The 20,147-nt window shown below is 36.1% G+C and overlaps 1 protein-coding gene across 2 annotated transcripts in view; it reads left to right on the plus strand.

Annotated features, from left to right (window-relative positions):
* TMPRSS15 (transmembrane serine protease 15) overlaps positions 1-20,147 on the plus strand; it is a 115,064-nt gene that overhangs the window by 64,457 nt on the left and 30,460 nt on the right. For both annotated transcript variants that reach the window (XM_077765627.1, XM_077765628.1), the window contains 2 exons: positions 6,950-7,060; positions 8,619-8,751. In XM_077765627.1, the coding sequence (XP_077621753.1) occupies positions 6,950-7,060; positions 8,619-8,751 (244 nt within the window). The remainder of the gene's footprint in view (positions 1-6,949; positions 7,061-8,618; positions 8,752-20,147) is intronic.

A 20,147-nucleotide genomic window follows, 5' to 3' on the forward strand; every position in this document is an offset into this window, starting at 1 on the left:
GTGTCTCTTTCTCTCTCTGCTTCTCTCTCTCTCAAAAATAAATAAACATAAATTTATTTTAATAAAAAATGCAAAAACAACATATAAAAAGTTGGAAAGATATGAAAGTCTACAATGAGCATGCAGGAAGAAAACAGCAAGCCACAATTTAAAAATAATAAACATTCCCAAAGGAAAAGAACCAGTCAAAACTAACAAGGGAAGGTATAAAGGGGAAAAAAATTTTTGGATCTGATTAGACCTAAAAATCACAAACTCTTACTGTTGTCTGAAAAAAATTAATAAGCAGTAATAATCATTATAAAATTTCCTATTTAAATTTTTAAATTTCAAGAGGATAATTTTTTGGCAAATTTCTAAACAAAATAAATATAATAACTTTTCAAATATGTTAAAACTCAGATCAGCTTTATATATTACTCATTTCATGATGAATACTTAAAAACAATATGGTAATATTTCTAAGATTTGTGGAGAATTAAATGTATAGGCATCAATATCATCTATATTTGAATGCAAAAGAATTAAGTGCTCAATTCTTCAAAGTATCTTAAAATAGTGCAAAAAAATACCTAATAACTACTCTGCTGGAGAAGAGGGCCTCCCAAAATTTCCCAAGGATGATGTCATGGAATGAGCTTCTGAAAAAAGTATTATATTTTTTTAAATCATTATATCGTACACCTGAAACTAACACAACACTGTATGTTAACATATACACATAACTGGAATTAAATTAAAAACTTAATAAAAAACACAATCTGAATTTCAGAAAAAGAGGAGAACAAAATAAACATTTTTTTCCCAAAAAAAAGATACAGAAATGGCCAATAGGTACATGAAAAGATGCTCAACATCATTCACCATCAGGGCAATGCAGATCAAACCACAATGAAATGTCAACTCACACCTGTTAAAATGGCTATTATTGAAAAGACAAGTAATAAATACCAAGTCCTGGTGAGGATATGGGGTAAAGGAGACTCTTGTATACTACTGATGGGAATGCAAATTGGTATAGCCAAAATGAAAACCATAAAGTTTCCACAAAAACTTAATACAGCTATCAAAAAATTAAAAAAAAAAAAACCAAAAAACAGAATTACCATATACCCCAGGGATGCCTGGGTGGCTTGATCAGTTAAGCAACCAACTCCTGATTTCGGTTCAGGTCATGATCTTATATGTGTGAAGATCTAGCCCTGAGTTGGGCTCTGCACTGGACATGGAATCTACTTAAGGTTCTCTCTCTCCCTTTTCATCTGCCTCTCCTGTGCTCATTCTCTCTCTCAAAAAAAAAGCTGCCATAAAATCCAGCAATCCTACAATCCCATTTATGGGTATGAATCCAGAAGAAATGAAATGAGAATCTCAAAGAGATATCCGTACTTCCATGTTCATTACAACATTATTTCCAATAGCCAAAGTATAGAAACAACCTCAGTGTCAATCTACAGATAAATGGATAAAGGTGATGTGGTATATTGTATTTAGTAGAATATTTATCCATGAGAAGGAAGGAAATCCTGTCATTTGTGACAGCATGGATAACCCTTGAAGGCATTGTTCTAAATGAAATAAGTCAGAGGAAGACAAATACTACAGTATATTGCATAGGTGGAATCTTAAAAAGCCAAACTCTTAGAAATGGAAAGAAAATAAATCAGTAAGTAAGTAAACAAATAAATAAGAAAGAACTTTACTTTTAAAGAAATGGAGAAAAACTGTAAAACCAACTGAACTAATGAAATAAAATAACTAATAACTCTAATCAATAAGGAAATGGATCTTTTTCATATTTTCAAACAATTGGCATAATTATTGGGCATTCCACCATCTGCAAAAAAAGAAATCATCTTGCAACAAAATCTTAGAGATATTGAGGTCTTTCAAAAAACATTTAAATGAGAAGAGAGGAGAAAAGTGGAAAGAGAATAGATTACGAAAATGAATATGGTAACAAATCTCTTCCAACAGCAATATGTTACTGGTTTTTATTAGATTTGTATAATGAGATAAACATAACACCAATATAACATTTCGAAAAATATTAAGTAATCCTATTCAAGATAAAAGCCTAAAGAACACAATCTATTACTTCTAACACAAAACAGATACCAAATTTTTAGTGTACAAGTTGTTCATATCTGCCCATTTGCTAGATTTCAGTTACGATTATGTTATTCAAGAAATAAATCATTTAGAGAGAATTCCCAATTGCTACTAGAATGGGGTCCTCCACAAGCATCACTGTGTGGTGGATATGCTGGGAATGTGGCTTCTCATCCCTCCTGAACACAGCACAGAAGCTGTTGGGGAGTAGAAAATGGAGTGAATGAGTTCTCATCAGCACAGTCTCCCAGCGAGATTTTTACACCAAAAGATTGAAAAGTAATTATAGAAACAGGGAATTGGCAGTGGAAGATAATCAAGCTGATAATGGAAAGAGAGCTCGAGCACACTTATCTGTTTATAAGGTGCTCTGCTTTGGTGATCATTTTAGAAAGAAGTATGAAAGGGATATCACAAATTTTCAGCATTTATGTACTTCATTTATCTTCTGTGATATTTTAAGAGCACCTTCCAATGCATTCAGCTGAAATATAAAACTATTGTTTAACACATTTTTCTATCTTTCCTTATCCTATTTTTAGCATTTCCCTGTAAATTAAACTAGAGCATATGAAAGATAGATTTACTCAGATGTGTCTCCCATAAACGTTCCCTTATTGCTCTTCCCTTATACTCAGAGTCTTAATTCGGAATTCAATAGTGCTTATCAGGCAACTGGCAGTAGCAGCTGATTACATTTAGGGGTTTAGAGCCCTGCCCAGATTGTGTGGCATGTGCCTTAGAGATCAATTCAGTTCCATTTAAAGCCAAGCATATGTTGACTAAACGAGGCAGGGCTACTGGAGACTTCATGAAAAGAAGATGGGAAAATTCAATTCTTAGCAATATTTCTTTTTCCCTCTCTCACTATGGGCGTGATGTGATCAGACATAAGATTTCAGAGGCCACAGAGAGTTACACTTTGGGACGAAAGACTTCTTAATGAAGCCAAACTGTTTTATGTTGCAAAGAATCAGAATCTAGTTCATGTACATAAGGAAAATTTTGAAAGAGTTTATTCACAACTTTCTTCAGAACTTATCATCTCTACTCAGGTCAGCAGCACTACATCATTTTGTCCCATTCAGTATTTTTCCATTCACTGCATCCATTTTACAGAAAGAAGTAATTTTTTTTTTCTGAATTCACAGGGCATAACCTTAACAGCTTCAGGCTACAGCACAAAAATAAATTAAAATGTTCAGATCTGTATGCATGTATTCATTCATTTTTTTGTTCAGAAATTTATATTTCCATTTGGCAAATATGTGCTTTTCCAATTGAACATAGCCTGACTACCCTAGTAAAAGAGTAAAATTATCAATAAACTTCTCTATGAAATAAATTATTGCCACTGAGAACTCATTTCTACATGATGATTTTAACAAACTATGAAAACAAAGTAATGATTTAATTTTAAAATAACTCATGCTGACTACCCGTCTATATTAAGGTATTTAATCAGGGATATGTAATTAGGTTCTCAACTTTTTAGATAATTATAATATGTATCAAAGCATAGATTTAAAATAGGATATATAGGGGCGCCTGGGTGGCTCAGTCGGTTAAGCGTCCGACTTCAGCTCAGGTCATGATCTCACGGTTCGTGGGTTCAAGCCCCACATCAGGCTCTTTGCTGACAGCTAGTTCAGAGCCTGGGGCCAGCTTCGGATTCTGTGTCCCCCTCTCTCTCTGACCCTCCCCTGCTCATGCTGTCTCTCTCTCTCTCAAAAATAAATAAAATATTAAAAAAAATAAAATAAAATAGGATATATAAATACACACACATGTATACACAGTTTTAACCCTTCCTGCTTTGTAAAGGAAAATCAATAGTACAGAGATAAAATATAAAATTAGTTAAAATATTAATGCTTGCCTGTAGAATTTATCATTGTTTTTGCCTATTTATCATCTCACTAATCTGGTTAAAAAATATGTGTTTGTGAAACAAATTGATAATTACATTTACAAGAACATCCTTAATAGTATTATGGTTGATATATGTAAACTACTTCTCTCATAGGGTAAAGATTTATAGAAACAGGTGGACCAGCCATGTCTTCCTTAAGATATTTTTTTATTAATGGAACTTGGGTTTGGGTTGCAAAGTTTAGAAGTCTTCAAAGTTCAAAATAAAGTACAAAGAGCTCCAATTGTTGTTTTAAGATACCCAGAGGAAGAGAGGAGGTATGATTTCTTGTTTATATGGCTATCTGGAAGGGGAAGTGGCACTATTGGAACATGGAAGGGAGAATGTTAACTTAGACTATCAGTGAAAGGGTGCTTTCTAAGTGCTACTCTTTTTGCTGTTAAGAATATTATTTCTTAGGCATTTAATATATTCACTTGGTATATTAAATAAATTTCTTTTAACAGACTCTCATAACATACTTGAGACATAATATTATTTATTCCCATTGGAAAGTCAATAAAACGGAGGCTTAGAAAGATTAACTTATATGCTCAAGGTTAAAACTAAATATAAAGAGCGGTGCCTGGGTGGCTCAGTCTGTTAAGTGTCTGACTTTGGCTCAGGTCATGATCTCACGGTTCATGAGTTCAAGCCCCCCGTCAGGCTCTGTGCTGACAGCTCAGAGCCTGGAGCCTGCTTCGGATCTGTCTCCCCCTCTCTCTGCCCCTCCCCTGCTCATGCTCTGTCTTTCTCTGCTCTCAAAAATAAATAAAATATTTTTAAAAAGAAAGAAACTGAAGTCACAATCTTCTGTGAAGTCGTTCACAATGTCTCCATTTAGTCTGATAGTTTTCAAAAAGTGGGTCATGAAATCAATTTATTGGGTTTTGATAAACATTTCTTATTATGGAATGGAATAAAATAGAATAGAATAAAATTTAGACTAGACTAGACTACACTAGACTAGAATAGAAGAATAACTGTGTTTAGTTACACACACAAACACACACATACACACATATGTTGGAAAAAAAAAATCTGAAAGCCCCTGAATTAATCCCAGGGAATCACTGGCCCTTATGATTCTTTAGGCTAAAAAAAATTCAGACTGAAAATGTTAGGATGGCCTTCTCTCTTTAAGTCAAGTCAATATGAATTGTTGTGTTGGAGTGTTCCTCAGCTGGTGTGCTGGATCGCACCATCTTCCCCTCTCTCACTCTTTCTCAAGGACAAACATCTCAAGGGTGTTTCTTAAGAAAAAACTCTAATCCTCTTTTATATATAAATAGAGCTGGAAATAGGTGATGGGTGTTAATAGTTGCTAGACCAATTCTGATATATTTTTTAGTAAGTGTAGTATGGCTATACTTAATACCTCTCTTTAGAGTGTAACAATATTTACCAATACTCTCAGATTTGGAGCTACAACCTAGATTGCACAACAACAGGAATGACCCCTTTCAAGTGCCATTACATGTGGTCATCATAAATTGAGACAGTCTATAGGAGATTAGTACAATTCAGTTTTGAACCCACTTTAACATGAATTGTGTCTCCTTGAAAACAATATAATAATTTCTAATTAATATTTATAAGAGCTTTCAAAATACAGATTTCTCTCTTCCTTGATTTTTTCAAGTGCTTTTGCTTCCCCATTATGCTTATCCATGCACAATGGAGGGGAAGAAATATTAAACCTCTCCATACCCAACCACTATTTCCCTTCTCAGGGAAGTCAAATCCCATGTGGACTCAACAGGGTCCTAATACAGCCACGTAGCTATCCCTCCTAAGCCATAATTACAAAACATATTGAGGGAGCAAAACCCTCTCTCTCGATGATGTGAGGGGATCTCCCAGGGCAAAACCTTGTAAGCTCAAACAAACAGGTCCAGGAAACAGCAGCACCACTTTCTTCAAACAATGAATATTTCCAGTTGGCCTATTTTTGCATGACTCAAATCCTAGAAACCACCAACTGCCTGCAGATCCACGCAGTTTCTTCCCTGTCTAGCTTCTTCATTTTCCTTCTATTTCTTCATATGCCACTCATATTCTCCCAATTCCAACCCTGCTTTACTTGTTTGGGGCCCCATCCTTAAGTTCCTCTCAAACGACTGTTATGGCAAAGTTTCCATGTCTTTGTGACTACTTTTCCCCACCTGACTCATGATTTAACTGAGCTCAGTTTCCAGTCTTATCCAATTTTGGTCCCACCAAAAGGCAACTTTCACATTTTTATATCAATATAGGTTTGTGTGTATCATTTGGAGAGAAAGATCAACAGATCTTTTTATGCTTGTATAACATTCCAAAGGTTGATGCTTGTATCGTCATATGAGGTGGAGTTTATCAAAGAGAAACTAACAGAGTTTGTGAGGAAAGGGTATAGCCTAGACCTCTCAGCCATCCTTTGGAACTGCTCTGTGCTCTGCTGTAAAGAAGATGTCTAGGGGGCACCTGAGTGGCTCAGTCAGTTAAGTATCTGATTTCAACTCAGGTCATGATCTCTTGGTGTGTGTGTTCGAGCCTCATGTCAGGCTCTGTGCTAATAGCTCAAAGACTGGAGTCTGCTTCCTCTTCTGTGTTTTCCTCTCTCTCTCTGCCCCTCCCCTTACTGCTTACTCTCTGTCTCTCTCTCTCTCACACAAATAAATAACCAATAAGAAAAATTAAACAAATAAAAAAAGATGCCTAAGGTTTTATCCACCGTTTCCTCAAGCCACATACTTCTCTGACTTTGGCACTACTATTGTGGAGGTGTTGTGAGCAAGTGTATATAGTCTCACTTGATATTAGATCGAGCCCAATGATGCACTGCACTAAAAGGCTGGTGTGTAAAGAGACAGAAAGGAGATGTATATTATAGGATCATCTATTTATCACCTTTCTATCCTATACTTTAATATTCTTTCCCCATAGAGCCCTGCAAGGAAGACCATTTTCAGTGTAAGAATGGAGACTGTATTCCACTGATGAACCTCTGTGATGGTCTTTTACACTGCAAGGATGGCTCAGATGAAGCACATTGTGGTATGTATTAATTTTAAGAAAACACTCATTGCTTTAGCCTCTACCCTGGATTCTACACATGTAAAAGAAAAATTAGGAATGTATTTATCAGTACATATTTTGGTGCTTTTGTATATGATCATTTCCCTCGTGACTTATGCAACTTGGATGCCATTCTGGTTAGAAGAAAAGTTAAGAAGGTTTTGTTAGTTTACTTATTTAAACTTGACTACATTTAGTAACTTTAAATCTAGGGCAACCCATATTCAGTTACAAAGCATAAAGTAGCACTGGGAGACGATGGCCCTCACCAGACCATCTAGCACTGCCCTTATGATATGATAAGGTATGATCTAGCACCACCTCTATGATACTCTGTCCTTTGCCTGCATATGAAGGCACCCTCATGTTTACTTATAACTAACTATGTTACACTTGCTCCCTTTCATTCTTGGTTCTTCAGTATCTACTTCTCCTGCTTTGTTGAGTCTTCAGTCTTGTCCACTTCTGAACCTCTATAATGAGTAGTGGCTACTTTCACTGTGTTGCTTTTATTTCTAAATAAAAACTTAGTGCTACTTATTATGTGCCATGCACCATATCTGAGTGCTGCAAAACAGTCCTAACAGAAGAATTAGCTCTTTTTAGCCATGAGAAAACTGGGGTTTGGAGAAGTTGAATAGCTGCCAAAGACGACATACATAGTAGGGGCTAGAGTTGCATTTTCAACCTAAGTCTGTCTAATTATAACAATGCCCTTACTTTTCCCAGTCTAGGGGGGGAAATGTAAACAATAACATTAACTTAAAGAATGGCAGTATGGTGTTTGTGGGTAAAACTATTGTTGCTGATGTTTTACCTGTTTGATAAACTAGCTTAGCTTGGCCCAGTCCCTACCTAACCACTAATAGCCTCTACACTGCATCCAAAATGCTGGTAAGATGGTGGGGAAGAAGATGGAAACCAAAGAGCAAAAGAACAAGGCCAAAGAAAATAGCTTCTAGAGAAAGAAGGGGAAAATGTGCCAAAATTGTTTCTGAACTTGAATTTTCCTTCTTTTAGAGACCAAGTTTGTGAGGTGTACTCCTCACAATAAATGTTATTTTCTGTTTTGATATGCACTAAACTTCCATATCTCTGTCTTTTTCATTTTTGTAGTTATACGAAAAGAGCAATGTAAAGTATATTAAATTTGTATTTTTCAACTTGGGCTTTCTAATATACTCTTTTCTTTTTTAAATGTTTATTCATTTTTGAGAGAGAGAGAGAGAGCATGCATGCACATGAGTGGGGGAGGGGAAGAGAAAGAGTGGGATAGAGGATCTGAAGCAGGCTCTGCACTGACAGCAGAAAGCCCTATGTGGGGGTCCAACTTAGAACCTTGAGATCTTTACCTGAGCTGAAGTCAAACGCTCAACGGACTGAGCCACCCAGGAGCCCTCTAACATACTCTTTAAAAAAATTACAATCAATTTGTAAACTCTAAACATTAAGAACATTGCACATGTAGTTTAGAACCCATCATTTACTTTTAACAACTTACATCAAAATGACCTTGTTTGTGATCTAATCTCTTTAGTGCGTCTTTTCAATGGCACCAGGAACAACAATGGTTTGGTGCAGTTCAGAATCCTGAGCACGTGGCATGGAGCTTGTGCTGACAATTGGACCACCCAGATTTCAAATAATGTTTGTCAGTTGTTGGGACTAGGGTAAGTAATTCTACTTAGCTCTGTTTTAAGCAAGTCTCAAACTTTCTTATTGGTATCAAACTGAGTTTATTAAAATATTTAAAATTTATGGAAGTTATAAATTTAGAAAATACATGTTAGCAAAAAGAAGACAATAAAAATCTGGATTAATGTCATTCTCAAAAATAACCACTTAATATCCTTTTTATAAATATGCTATAAACGTAAGTATATAGAAATACTGCAATATAAAATCATACCAAAGATTACACTATTCTGTTTTGTAGCTCACTTACACGTGAGTATTTCTCATGTCATTAAATTTCTATAGATTATAATTTTTAAGAGAATAAAATATTCTATTTTATGCTATATCATAATATATATAACTAATCACAAAGGCCCCTAGGGAACATGCTTTTGCTATATCTTTGCAACATTTCCACAAGAGTTCCTTTGGAAAATCTGTAGCAGTATAATTATTGTGAGAAAAGACATGCAAAATTTCAAGACTTTTTCAAGAATTGTAATGCAAATGGTAATTCCATATTAATGACTCATCTAAAATTTATTATACTTTCAGTTTGTCATAATATATTGCATCAAATATATGATTTCATTTTTACCTTCTTATAATTTCAAAAGTAATGAGGTTTAAAATAGAAGGAAATAGTAGCAATAATTTGCTTCTTTTAAGGTATATAGTCAACTCTAATTCAGCATTCTGATCCATTGGGATTTGTAATTTGGGAGATTTAACCATTTTAGATTAACATCGTTATTTTGTCATTTGTAGCACTATATTATTTGCCACTTTGTCTTATCATATTAAAGTCTAAATGTAGGAACTGTGTCTAAATAATCACTTATTGAAGTAATAAATTATTATATATATATGCATATAAATATAGAAATACCTGGCTGTCTCAGTGCCAAAAGTTGCCCAACTATATCACTATCATTTTCTTCTGTCCTGAACTGGGGAATTTTGTATAAAATTAAAGAGAAAAATAACTTAAGTCCACATCCACATATGGCATTTGGCAATTATCCCAAATATTCCTAGCTCATCAAAATCAAAGGTAATTGATTATTTTCTTTATAAGAAGACTCCTTCCTAGTTGATTAATAATCATATAGACTTCACAGATTTTCAAAATTTATTGCAAACTAACTATATTTTTAGCTCAAGACATATTTCCCACTAAGAATAACATTAATGCAGTGATTAGGTCTTGGTGTAACCTAAGGCCTTTCATTTCTAGTTGACTGGGAGAGTTACATTGTATACCAATGCCTGCTTAGTACCTAACCACCACATAGAGGGATGTTACCATAGGAAAATATGTGAGGTCCTATTCAGGGTATCAGAAATGCCCCATAATTTCTTACAATTTGAATTTAGAGTTTTCAACTCCCTTTATCTCCCAAAATGCTATTCATCCAGATTGTGAACTCCCCAGTTTCAAGTCTCGTTCAAGTGATATCAGCCATCAGGAAGACAATTCCTATAACAAGCAAAGGGAGGATGTGATTTGTCACCCATTATGTAAATAATCATCAATTTTATTTATGTGCATTAATCAGAAACTTCCTGCACTGTATATATATTATCATTTTTATAATACATCAGAGCCTGTGTTCTAACAAAAACTCTTTCAAAATGGGAGGCTTTGAGACATAAAGGGCCTGGAGGGTAGGCTGTAGAGGGAATAACGTTTTTTGATGAAGACTCAACAGAACACTGAAACTGACAGTTGTTTATTTATTCCCACTTCAAGTAAAGCACTGGGTAGGTGGCATTGATTCCAGATTCCTACTTTATTGCTGATTTTAGTTCAATAGTGAGTTCATACAGGTGAGGCCCAAAGAAGTTGTTTGCTTTCACTGCTGAAGTTGTCCGTAATTCTTAGAAACTGTTTTATAGACTCAGGGATTTAGTAAAGATTAAGCTAAGGAGAGTGGTAACATGACCTTATTTCCACAAGTGACGAATCCAAATGGTCTGGATGATGGAGCTTTCAATGTACAAGAGCTTGTGTTCCGATTAACCATCTAGCCCAGCATCATTATATGGTTAGAGACACAGGAGTGTTTTTTTTTTCATTCTGGTTATGAATCTTATCTAAAATAGTTTCCTGGGAGATATTTGGGGTCAAGACAAATCATTTACAAAGACCAAAGGATCCACATCCTCTTTGACAGAAGTTTTTAAAATTTAACTGCAATATGTTGGGGGATAGCATAATGCTGACTCCTGCAATTGCATGAGAGAACGTGGTGGAAAGGGAACATGTATCTTACTACTTTTTAACAGTTGCTAATATAAATGTATTATTTTGATTACTCCTGGATCAGAAATTGAAGCATTAGCAACCATGTTGTATCTGTTCCATGGATGAGTAAACACATGGTTTTTGCTTCAAATATGGTGGAGATCAACGTGTAAGTAGATAATGACAATGTAACGTGATAAATGCAATATGCTGTTAGAGAACCACTCAATTTGGGAATGTCAAGGAAGGCTTTCTAGAAAATGGCTTGAGTTGAGTGGATGACAGCCAATTCCCCACAACTGTATACTATCTATTTACATGTTTTTCTCCCAGCCAGATTTTACTGTCTAGTTCACTGACCTCATTTCCTATGAATCACAGCCTTTCCAGCAGGAGACAGGGACAAAGAACTAGATTTTTTTAGTGTGTATAAAGCAAACAGTACATCCATTGCCTTAGATACAATATTTTTGATGAAGGTCAGGCACTTGCTTTCTTCAGAAATGAGTCAGGTGATCTCTGCAAAGACTTTAATCTTTGGGCCTGCACTTATTAAATAGTCTCCACACTGCCCTAGTAATTGAAAGAAAGTTATAGCCTTAATGAGAATGTGTCTAGACTGGCGCATGGTAACTAAAAGAAAACTTAGTGAGTTTAAAATGATGTGTTTGGTACAGTGGAAAGTAATTTAGGAGTCAATTTATTAAAAAAACCACTGTAGTCTCTCAAGATTATTTATGCAGATAGGGTACAAAATGCAATTCCCCAAAGACTCTAGTAAATCATATGAGGCAGATTTCATCAGCCTTCTCTCTTTTAAATGAAACATTTTCATTCCCTGACATTTATAGCATGCATAAGTAAAAAAGTACTTTAAATAACACTTTCATGTCTCTGATCAAAGTATGAAAGAAAACATTTTACACGGGTGTGAGAATAAATGTTAAAGAAACTTAGAGTAGTGATTTTCAAAACATTTCCTAGGAAAGCACACTACCTCGTTACTAACCCAATAAATGGACTATGCGGTTGACTTGCCTTGCTAAGCCATTAAAAACTAGAAGTCATCAGGTCTGTGCAGCTACACAGAATTTAGAAAATACTAATGTCTTAAAACAGAGGTGCTTACACATACCCCTCTTAGCTGCTTATGAGGAGTTGCTGGTAATTTTTAAATCCCACAACAGTCCTGTACAAGATACCCTCAGTTCAATTTGTCAGAAACCCCAGGTTGAGCCTCTCATTCTCAAATCCCAAATAAGAAATGGAATTACTGCAAGTTCTTCCATTTCAGAGGGGTTTTGAAAACGGTGAGGGTGGGGAAGTGTGTGAAATGTTGTTTTAATAAGCCTTCCAAATAAACACCGCATAATAACTTAATACCCCATGTAAGCACCACTGCAAATCTGTACCCACAATTTAACACTGGGTCTTAGAAAACTGAAACATAGAAAATATCGAACCAGTGTTTTATATTAGTTTTAAAAATTGGTAGGCAAAAAGTGTTCCTGTTCTTGCCCATATTTCCAGTCATTGTTCCAAATTTTTCACCTATGTGGCGAAAGCCTTACCATAAAACAACAATAAAGATATGTTATGGGAATCAGTAGAAAAAAATGTAACTACTACCTTCTACTTTAAATGATTTCTCTTTTTATTTGCTAACATCATACAGAAATAATTAAACACAATTTTCTGTTATTTCTAATGTGTAATTTGCAAATTCAACACCAATACTGAATTCTTAGCCATTTTTCTAGGTGGGATGGTAGGAGAGGGCAGGTTAGGGAAAAGATGGTGGAAAAAATTATTTTACTTATTTTAATTGACCGAGCTAAAAAGTTCATTTGCCTGATATATAAACTTTAATTCTCATGTTCTTCTTATTTCTTTTTTTAAATGTTTATTCATTTTTTGAAAGACAGACAGAGCATGAGTGGAGGAGGGGCAGCGAGAGAGGGAGACACAGAATCTGAGGTAGGCTCCCGGCTCTGAGCTGTCAGCACGGAGCCCGATGCGGGGCTCGAAATCATGAACCGTGAGATCATGACCTGGACGAAATCTGACTCTCAACCAACTGAGCCACCAGGTGCCCCTGTTCTTCCTATTTCAAACTAGAAATGAATTAACTAAAAATAGGTAAAGAGAAAATAATTATAGCAATGCATTGCAAATTTATAAGTATCTTAAGATTCATATTGCCAGGTTATGAAAAGCACAGTGGTTAGGAAATTCTGTCTGCTGTGGGCAAGAGGGTGAAAGCAAACATACCAGTGATTTGTAATCCAAGAGTCGGATCAGCAGCTCTCAAACCTGGTTATATATTACAATCACCTGGTCTTTTTCCCAGATGTTTGGAATCGGGATGGCTTAGGTCGATGGCTTCTGACATAAATTTTTTAAGACCAAACTAGTAGCATCTGTAAGCCTGGAATGCATGGACAGAAATGCAAATTCTGGAGCTCCATCTGAGATCTACTCAGAGGCAAGTCAAGAGTAGTGTCAGCAATGTATGTTTGAACAAGCCCTTCAGGTGACTCTGATGCTAAAGTTTGAGAACCGCGATCTAGGGAAGGCTTTCATAACCTTTTGTGTGTCATGGACACTTTTGGTGTTCTGCTGAAACTTACCAGTCTCTTCTTAGATTCATATAGTTAAGTGCAAAATATAAAATACACATGATTAGAAAGGAAATTAACTACCTTGAAAAATAATTATTAAAATATTATAAGTATGATATGGTAATATGTATTTCTCTATGTAGTCTTCAATAAGATACGTTAGTGGTTCTAATGATTACTATAAGATAAAAATGAGCATAAGTGATATTTTTAGGTGTATGCAGCAACTGCAAGGTTTGTTTTGGTGACAAAATTATAGGTGTTGCTATCAGTGTTGAGGTTAGTCACTTACATATATATAAGAAGGAAGGACTAAATTTCAATTAAAGATTAGTAAAAGTTAATACGTAATTATTTCTTTTCTATTACACACCTTTTATTATCACGGACAACAGTGCAGGATTCTCTCCCTCTCTGTCTGCCCCTCCTCCATTCGCTCTCTCTGTCTCTATCTCTGTCTCTGTGTCTCTCAAAGATAAAGACATAAACTTCAAAAAATGGGTGAGATCGGCACTTGGGTGGCTCAGTCAGCTAAGCATCCAATTTTAGCTCAGGTTATGATCTCATAGTTCATGGGTTCAAGTCCCGCATCAGGCTTTGTGCTGACAGCTCAGAGTCTAGAGCCTGCTTCGGATCTCTCTCTCTCTCTCTCTCTCTCTCTCTGTCCCTCCTCTGCTTGTGCTCTATCTCTCTCTCAAGAATAAATAAACATTTAAAAAATTTTAAAAATAAAAATAAAATTTTTCCTTCTTCTTTTCCTTATTTTCATTCTTCCTTATTTTTTGCTTCCTTCCTTGCTTTCCTATTCCTTTCCTTCTTTTCTTTTCTTTCCTTCCATTCTCTCTTCCTTTCTTTATACTCCTACATTTTCAAAGGAATCTGAGATGATTTGCAACAGAGTATGTATAGTAAGATTAATAGAACAGTAGATGAAAACAAGTTCTGAAGAAATAAGGTGGCAAATCTATAAAACATACAAGCTTAACACAATTACTGTTACTTGTGTCTGAGATTCCTGGAGACCTATGCAAAAACGAAAACTTGAAAAAGGCATCACTTTAATCATGAGTTAAGATAAATGCTACTAGCTCTATACAGAAGACAGATTTCTCCTGACACTAAACTCTAAAGGAAATTTTGCATGCATGTCCTTATAACGTAGTAATGCATTGAAAATGTATGTGCACAGAGAAAACTTCATATTAACTATAGAGGTGAATGTCATATGCCTCTTACTGAAAAAAAAACTCCAATGGCAGCTAAGAAAATAAAGTTACCAATGAGTCAAGGATTTACTGCGAAGGAGTAAGACCACATGCTCCAAGATGTTAACCATAAGGACCCCGTCTCTGACAATCTCCTCTATTATTCCTGAGCCACATTTGAGGTAGGAAATGCCATGAATTTGTTTCCTTCCTAATACCATTATGTCTGTAGGATAATGTAGAAGAGCTAGCAGACCGACCCATCAATTTCTCTCTTGTTCTTAATACAGCAGCTTGCACAGAGGAGGAAATTGATTAGGTGACAATAATTTTTTCTATTGGCATTTTTTTTCCTTCTGCGTCCCCCAGAATGTTAGGAGTCGAGGTGAGAAAAATCTAAAAAGACTTCAGGTTACCTGTTTGCTAAGAGCTACCATAGTTCTAGGGGAGGGCCTACGTGTGTTGCTATAAATGTGATAAGAAATAAGCAATTGTAGTTGAAATGTGTCCAGTTCAGTCACACTATTTACCTAACTGCCCGTATGCCCTGACTCTTCTCGTAGGATGCTTTGCCACCCTTTGCCTCAAACTCCTTTCATTCACCCTTCCCCTGCCTCTTAAAATGTTCTCCTCACCTTCGGCCCTGCCAAATCAATCCCCTTCTTTCCCTCCAATCTGAAAAAAAGAGGTCCATCCTTCTCTAAAACCCTTTTCAGACTAATCTCACCAGGCTCCACTCATTACTTAAACCTTTTGGGGTGTGAAATAAGCTATAGTGCCTGGCTGCAGTATTTGCAACATTTGTTATTATTCTTTTTAGCTTTAGTGTGTCCAACAGCTTAAAAACGTCCCTACCTAAGCTTCTGCTTCAGGGGGGAATTCTTATCACAGCAAATACAGTCTGAGGAGCAAGACAAAAGAGAGGAAACCCAAGCAGGCCTGAGAAGAGACGCAGATTTAATACTGTACGAGACGCCCCAGGATATCCTTCTTTTTCTCCCTAGAATTCATCTCTGAGTATATTTTTATACTCCATACATGACCTTAAAAATAATGATGGTGGGGTGCATTTATATGCTTCTTTTCTCACATAGAATAAGGTTTTCCTGAAGCCAAGGGAGCCCTTTGAGGATGCATAACCTATAAAAATGGTAATAAAGGTTTAGAAATAGGTAGTCAGGAAGCATTAGCGTGTCAACAAGGTAATTCTATATGGCATGTTTCTATATGATACCAAATTTCTACTGATTTCAGACAGCTGTGCAAATGTGTGGTAGAGCTATCTAAATCTGCAGAGCTAAAGTTTTCAGGATTTAAAAAATGCAAACTGCAGTCATAATCTTGACAGAGTTTCTCTCTAAAAATTAAAATCTAGTTTTGTTGCAAGAAAAGGAAACTGAGGCAGAGAGACTCAGCAGCATGGTTTAACTGCAGGACTTAATATAATTTATTCTCTCTCAACAATTCAATTTTTTGTTGTTATGAGATTTTGCTTTTCGAAAATAAATGGGATAATAAAAAGTTGCTAGCCTTTTATTTTGCCAAGAATATTATTAATATATTTTTTATTATCTCCATCATTTAACATAGTAACTAGTTTGTTGTAAACCTTCTCTGCAGTTTTTATTCTGTTTACTGTCAATACAAGCTGGAATAAATTGTGTTCAGTCCAGAAAAGGTTGAGTTGAATTTGGCAGGATTTGAAATGCAAGTAGTCACTCTCAAATTAAACCCCAAATTCTAACATCCAACACTGAAACCTGGAAGCGTTTGTATGAACTGATAGCCTCTATGCAGCACTTACAGGTTGCAGACATCGGTATGTGCGACAAAAAATTAATTACGTGAATACTTTATAATATTTTTCTAAAAGAACTTTTCAATTATTCTTTTCTATATTCTATATTCAAAACACTATATCTGTAGTATTAACTGCAGTCTGTTTCCTCATGTACCTTTGAGGGTGAAAATGTAAAGACAATCTCAGAATATAAACTATGTATCTGGGTCTTTTCAACATGCACGCATAATCTTTATTTTTTCCTCTGCCAGATAGCAAAAACATCACTGTGGGACAGCATTTGAGACTCCAGGGGTCTCAATATGTGGCATTCGCTACGTATTCTTTATTCTCAAAACTTTGCCGCTAGCCTTTTTTTTTCTCCTAGAATAGGCTTATGTTAAAAAATTACCTGCCAATCCCATCACAGTTTAATGCCTGTTGTAAATGTGTAATAAATAGATACTAGGTTTAAAAAAAAAAAAAAACACCCTGATTTATAAATAACACTTCATTACTTTTTCACTTTAATTATGGCCGCATTTTTTAAAAAGGGGGACAAAAGAAAAAAGATATGTCCAAATTTTGTTTTGAATTTCCAGAGACACCTTAACGCATCTTCTAGGGGTCTGTATTAAAAGAGCTAGTCAGGGACCTGGCCAGCTTAGTCGATAAGAGTACATGCAACTCTTGCTCTCAGGGTTGTGAGTTGCATTTACAGCTTACTTAATTTAAAAGAGAGAGAGAGAGGGGCGCCTGGGTGGCTTAGTCGGTTGAGTGTCCGACTTTCGCTTAGGTCATGATCTCGCGGTGCGTGGGTTCGAGCCCCGCGTCGGGCTCTGTGCTGACTGCCAGCTCAGAGCCTGGAGCCTGTTTCAGTCTGTGACTCCCTCTCTCTCTGACCCTCCCCCGCTCACGCTGTCTCTCTCTCTCTCTCTCCTAGATATAAATAAAAAATATTAAAAAGAAAAAGAGAGAGAGAGAAAGAGAGAGGAGAAAGTTAAGAGATGGAAGAAAAACAGGCAGAAAAAATGGAAAAGTGTTAAATCCACGTCTCTGAGATGTATTTTTAATGAATTACCCTTCAGGATGTTTCCCCACATAGTTATGGATATGGTCAAATGACAAAAGTAAAGCAATTTAGTATTGAGTTTGATGTCCTTTATTCAAAGGAAAACAATCCACTGATTGGGGGAGTGCAGCGTCTCCACACACAGTGGAGCAGACTTCCTGAATGATTTGGGGCAAGTGGAAATTTTATGGAGTGTTGGACGAGGCGACAGGGCGTGACGGGCTAGGAGGTCAGGAATTTCCTGGTAAGCCTAGCAGATCCTATTTTCTAGGGTAAAGTGACGTAGCAGAAGCTGTGTTGCAAGGTTGTGAATGGGGTATATTAGGGTCTCGTGACAATGAAGCTGCTCCTCAGTGTGACCTGACATGTTTAGATTTGTGAAGTGGGCGGGGCCACTGTGGGTCCCGAAATACAATTTAACTTTATCAGCGCCTTAAAATGAATTGCCTATCAAATAACTAGAAATCATTTCAGAAGCCAAAAAGCAGACCCCCCTGAACAAGTAAAAATAGATATTACATGTGGCTTTGACAGGTGGTCCCTTACTTCCAAGCATAAAAATAACCGGAAGTGTATGTGAACACATGGATGGCTGGATCCCACTTCCAGAATTTCTGATTCGGTAGGTCTGGAGCGGAGCTAGGCAGTTGGCATTTCGAATACATTCTCTGGAGGCCATACGGCTTGCCTGGAGAACACACTTTGGAAATCCTTGGTCATGGAGAGTCAGGAACATAGAAAGCTACCTAGAAGAATGTCCAACACATGTAGAAATTCAGCAGAATAAGAACACTGGCAATATGACCAAAAGCAATAAAAGAAGAGAGAAGTCTAAAAGAGAGAACAGAGAGTAACTAAGACCCACCTTTGCAGCAAAGATGAGCACTAATCAACCAATTCTAATGATGTTTCTGGAGCCTCAGGCACAGTCAACACAATGAAATTCTCTTCAAATTGGATAGGTATTCCTCGATAGTCTGAAAAGCCAAGGCTGGTGTGATGAATTCTACCAAAAGCTGCGACTATGGTAAAATTCAAAGTCCTCTAAGATCTGTTTTGATGCACATTCTGTCTTCCCTAAATATGTGAGTTCGTATATATAATGTCTCCGCATTATTCTTGTTCCTGAGCCAGAGCATTACTGACTTCTACACCCTCACCTGCGTTTTGTGAGGTCCTTCTGCCTATATAGTTTTATGAACTATAACAAATACATTTTACATAAATTCTTAAATAAGACGATGCTTCTGCTTCCCTGGAGGGAATATCGTGATCTTTAACAATAACAGTAACAGCACTCATTCTTCCTTTGGCAAATTCATTTCAGGTGTTATTAAATAAATAGTCATTGATTTGTGTGCTCGACTTACTTTTATCTGTTTATAAAGTTAAATTGCAAGATGGTGAATTCTGGGACATTACATACAGGCTCCATTGTTCCAGGTCTCTGTTCAGTGGATGAAAGACGAACATTTTCAGTCTTTTTAAGAGACTGTGCCATCTGAAAGAGACAGGAAACACTATCAACCTCTTTTCTTCTTATTGATCATAACAGCCATGGGTATTCCTTGGAAATTTCCTACACACAGACAGAAAAGGGCCAGTGTTGGCTATAGACTGGGGAAGACATTGGACCTTCTTTTTGAAGATGCAATGGGTGGATCCTTCATGTTATTCCAAAAGATAAGAACTGCATCCTGCATCGACTCCCTGATAACCAGTAGAAGTTGGCAGGAATCAGGATGCTTCCAATCAAAACGCATATTTTTATATGAGGATTAAAATCTGGAATAAATAAAAGGCAGGAAACAAGATTAGGAAGTACCAAGCTAAAAGTTTCCAGCTAAGCCTAGGGCAGTGGGTCAGGATGATTGAGAGAAATCTTCAATTACGTTTCACAGTGGGGAGCATAAATATAACATGTTTTCAGAGATAAGAAAGACTAGTAACTTAATGTCTTTTGTTACATGCAGAGTGTCTCTTTCTCCACTCTCCACCCCACTCTGGCCCAGGAGTTGAGAGTTGGAGAGTCAGGTTACAGACTCTTTTTAGAGCTTCTGGCTTTAAATTGGGGCTTGTTAGACTTTGAATTGAATGAGATATCAAGAACAAAGCAACATTTAGAAAAGTAAACACTGAAGATATTCTTTTTATAGGTTATTCTCAGGCAACATGCATTTTTTAAAAGATGGATTACACTCAACAGGAAAAAAGTCTAATAAATTATGGTGCAGCAATTCTATGAGGTTATCATTAAAATCGATCATTGTGGAAATTATCAGACCACATAGAAGAGTCAGATGAAAAAATCTGATACTCAAGTGATACATGCACTGATTTTAACTTTGCAAAATAATTTTTGAGCATGCAAACAAGAAGTAGAGGGATTACACAAAAATTTAAATTACATTTTATGTCATTATGGACAATTCTGATTTGTACCTTCTTTTAGATACCAAAACT

This window comes from Crocuta crocuta, unplaced genomic scaffold (assembly GCF_008692635.1).
Source record: "Crocuta crocuta isolate KB4526 unplaced genomic scaffold, BGI_CrCroc_1.0 scaffold174, whole genome shotgun sequence".
Lineage (NCBI taxonomy): Eukaryota > Metazoa > Chordata > Mammalia > Carnivora > Hyaenidae > Crocuta > Crocuta crocuta.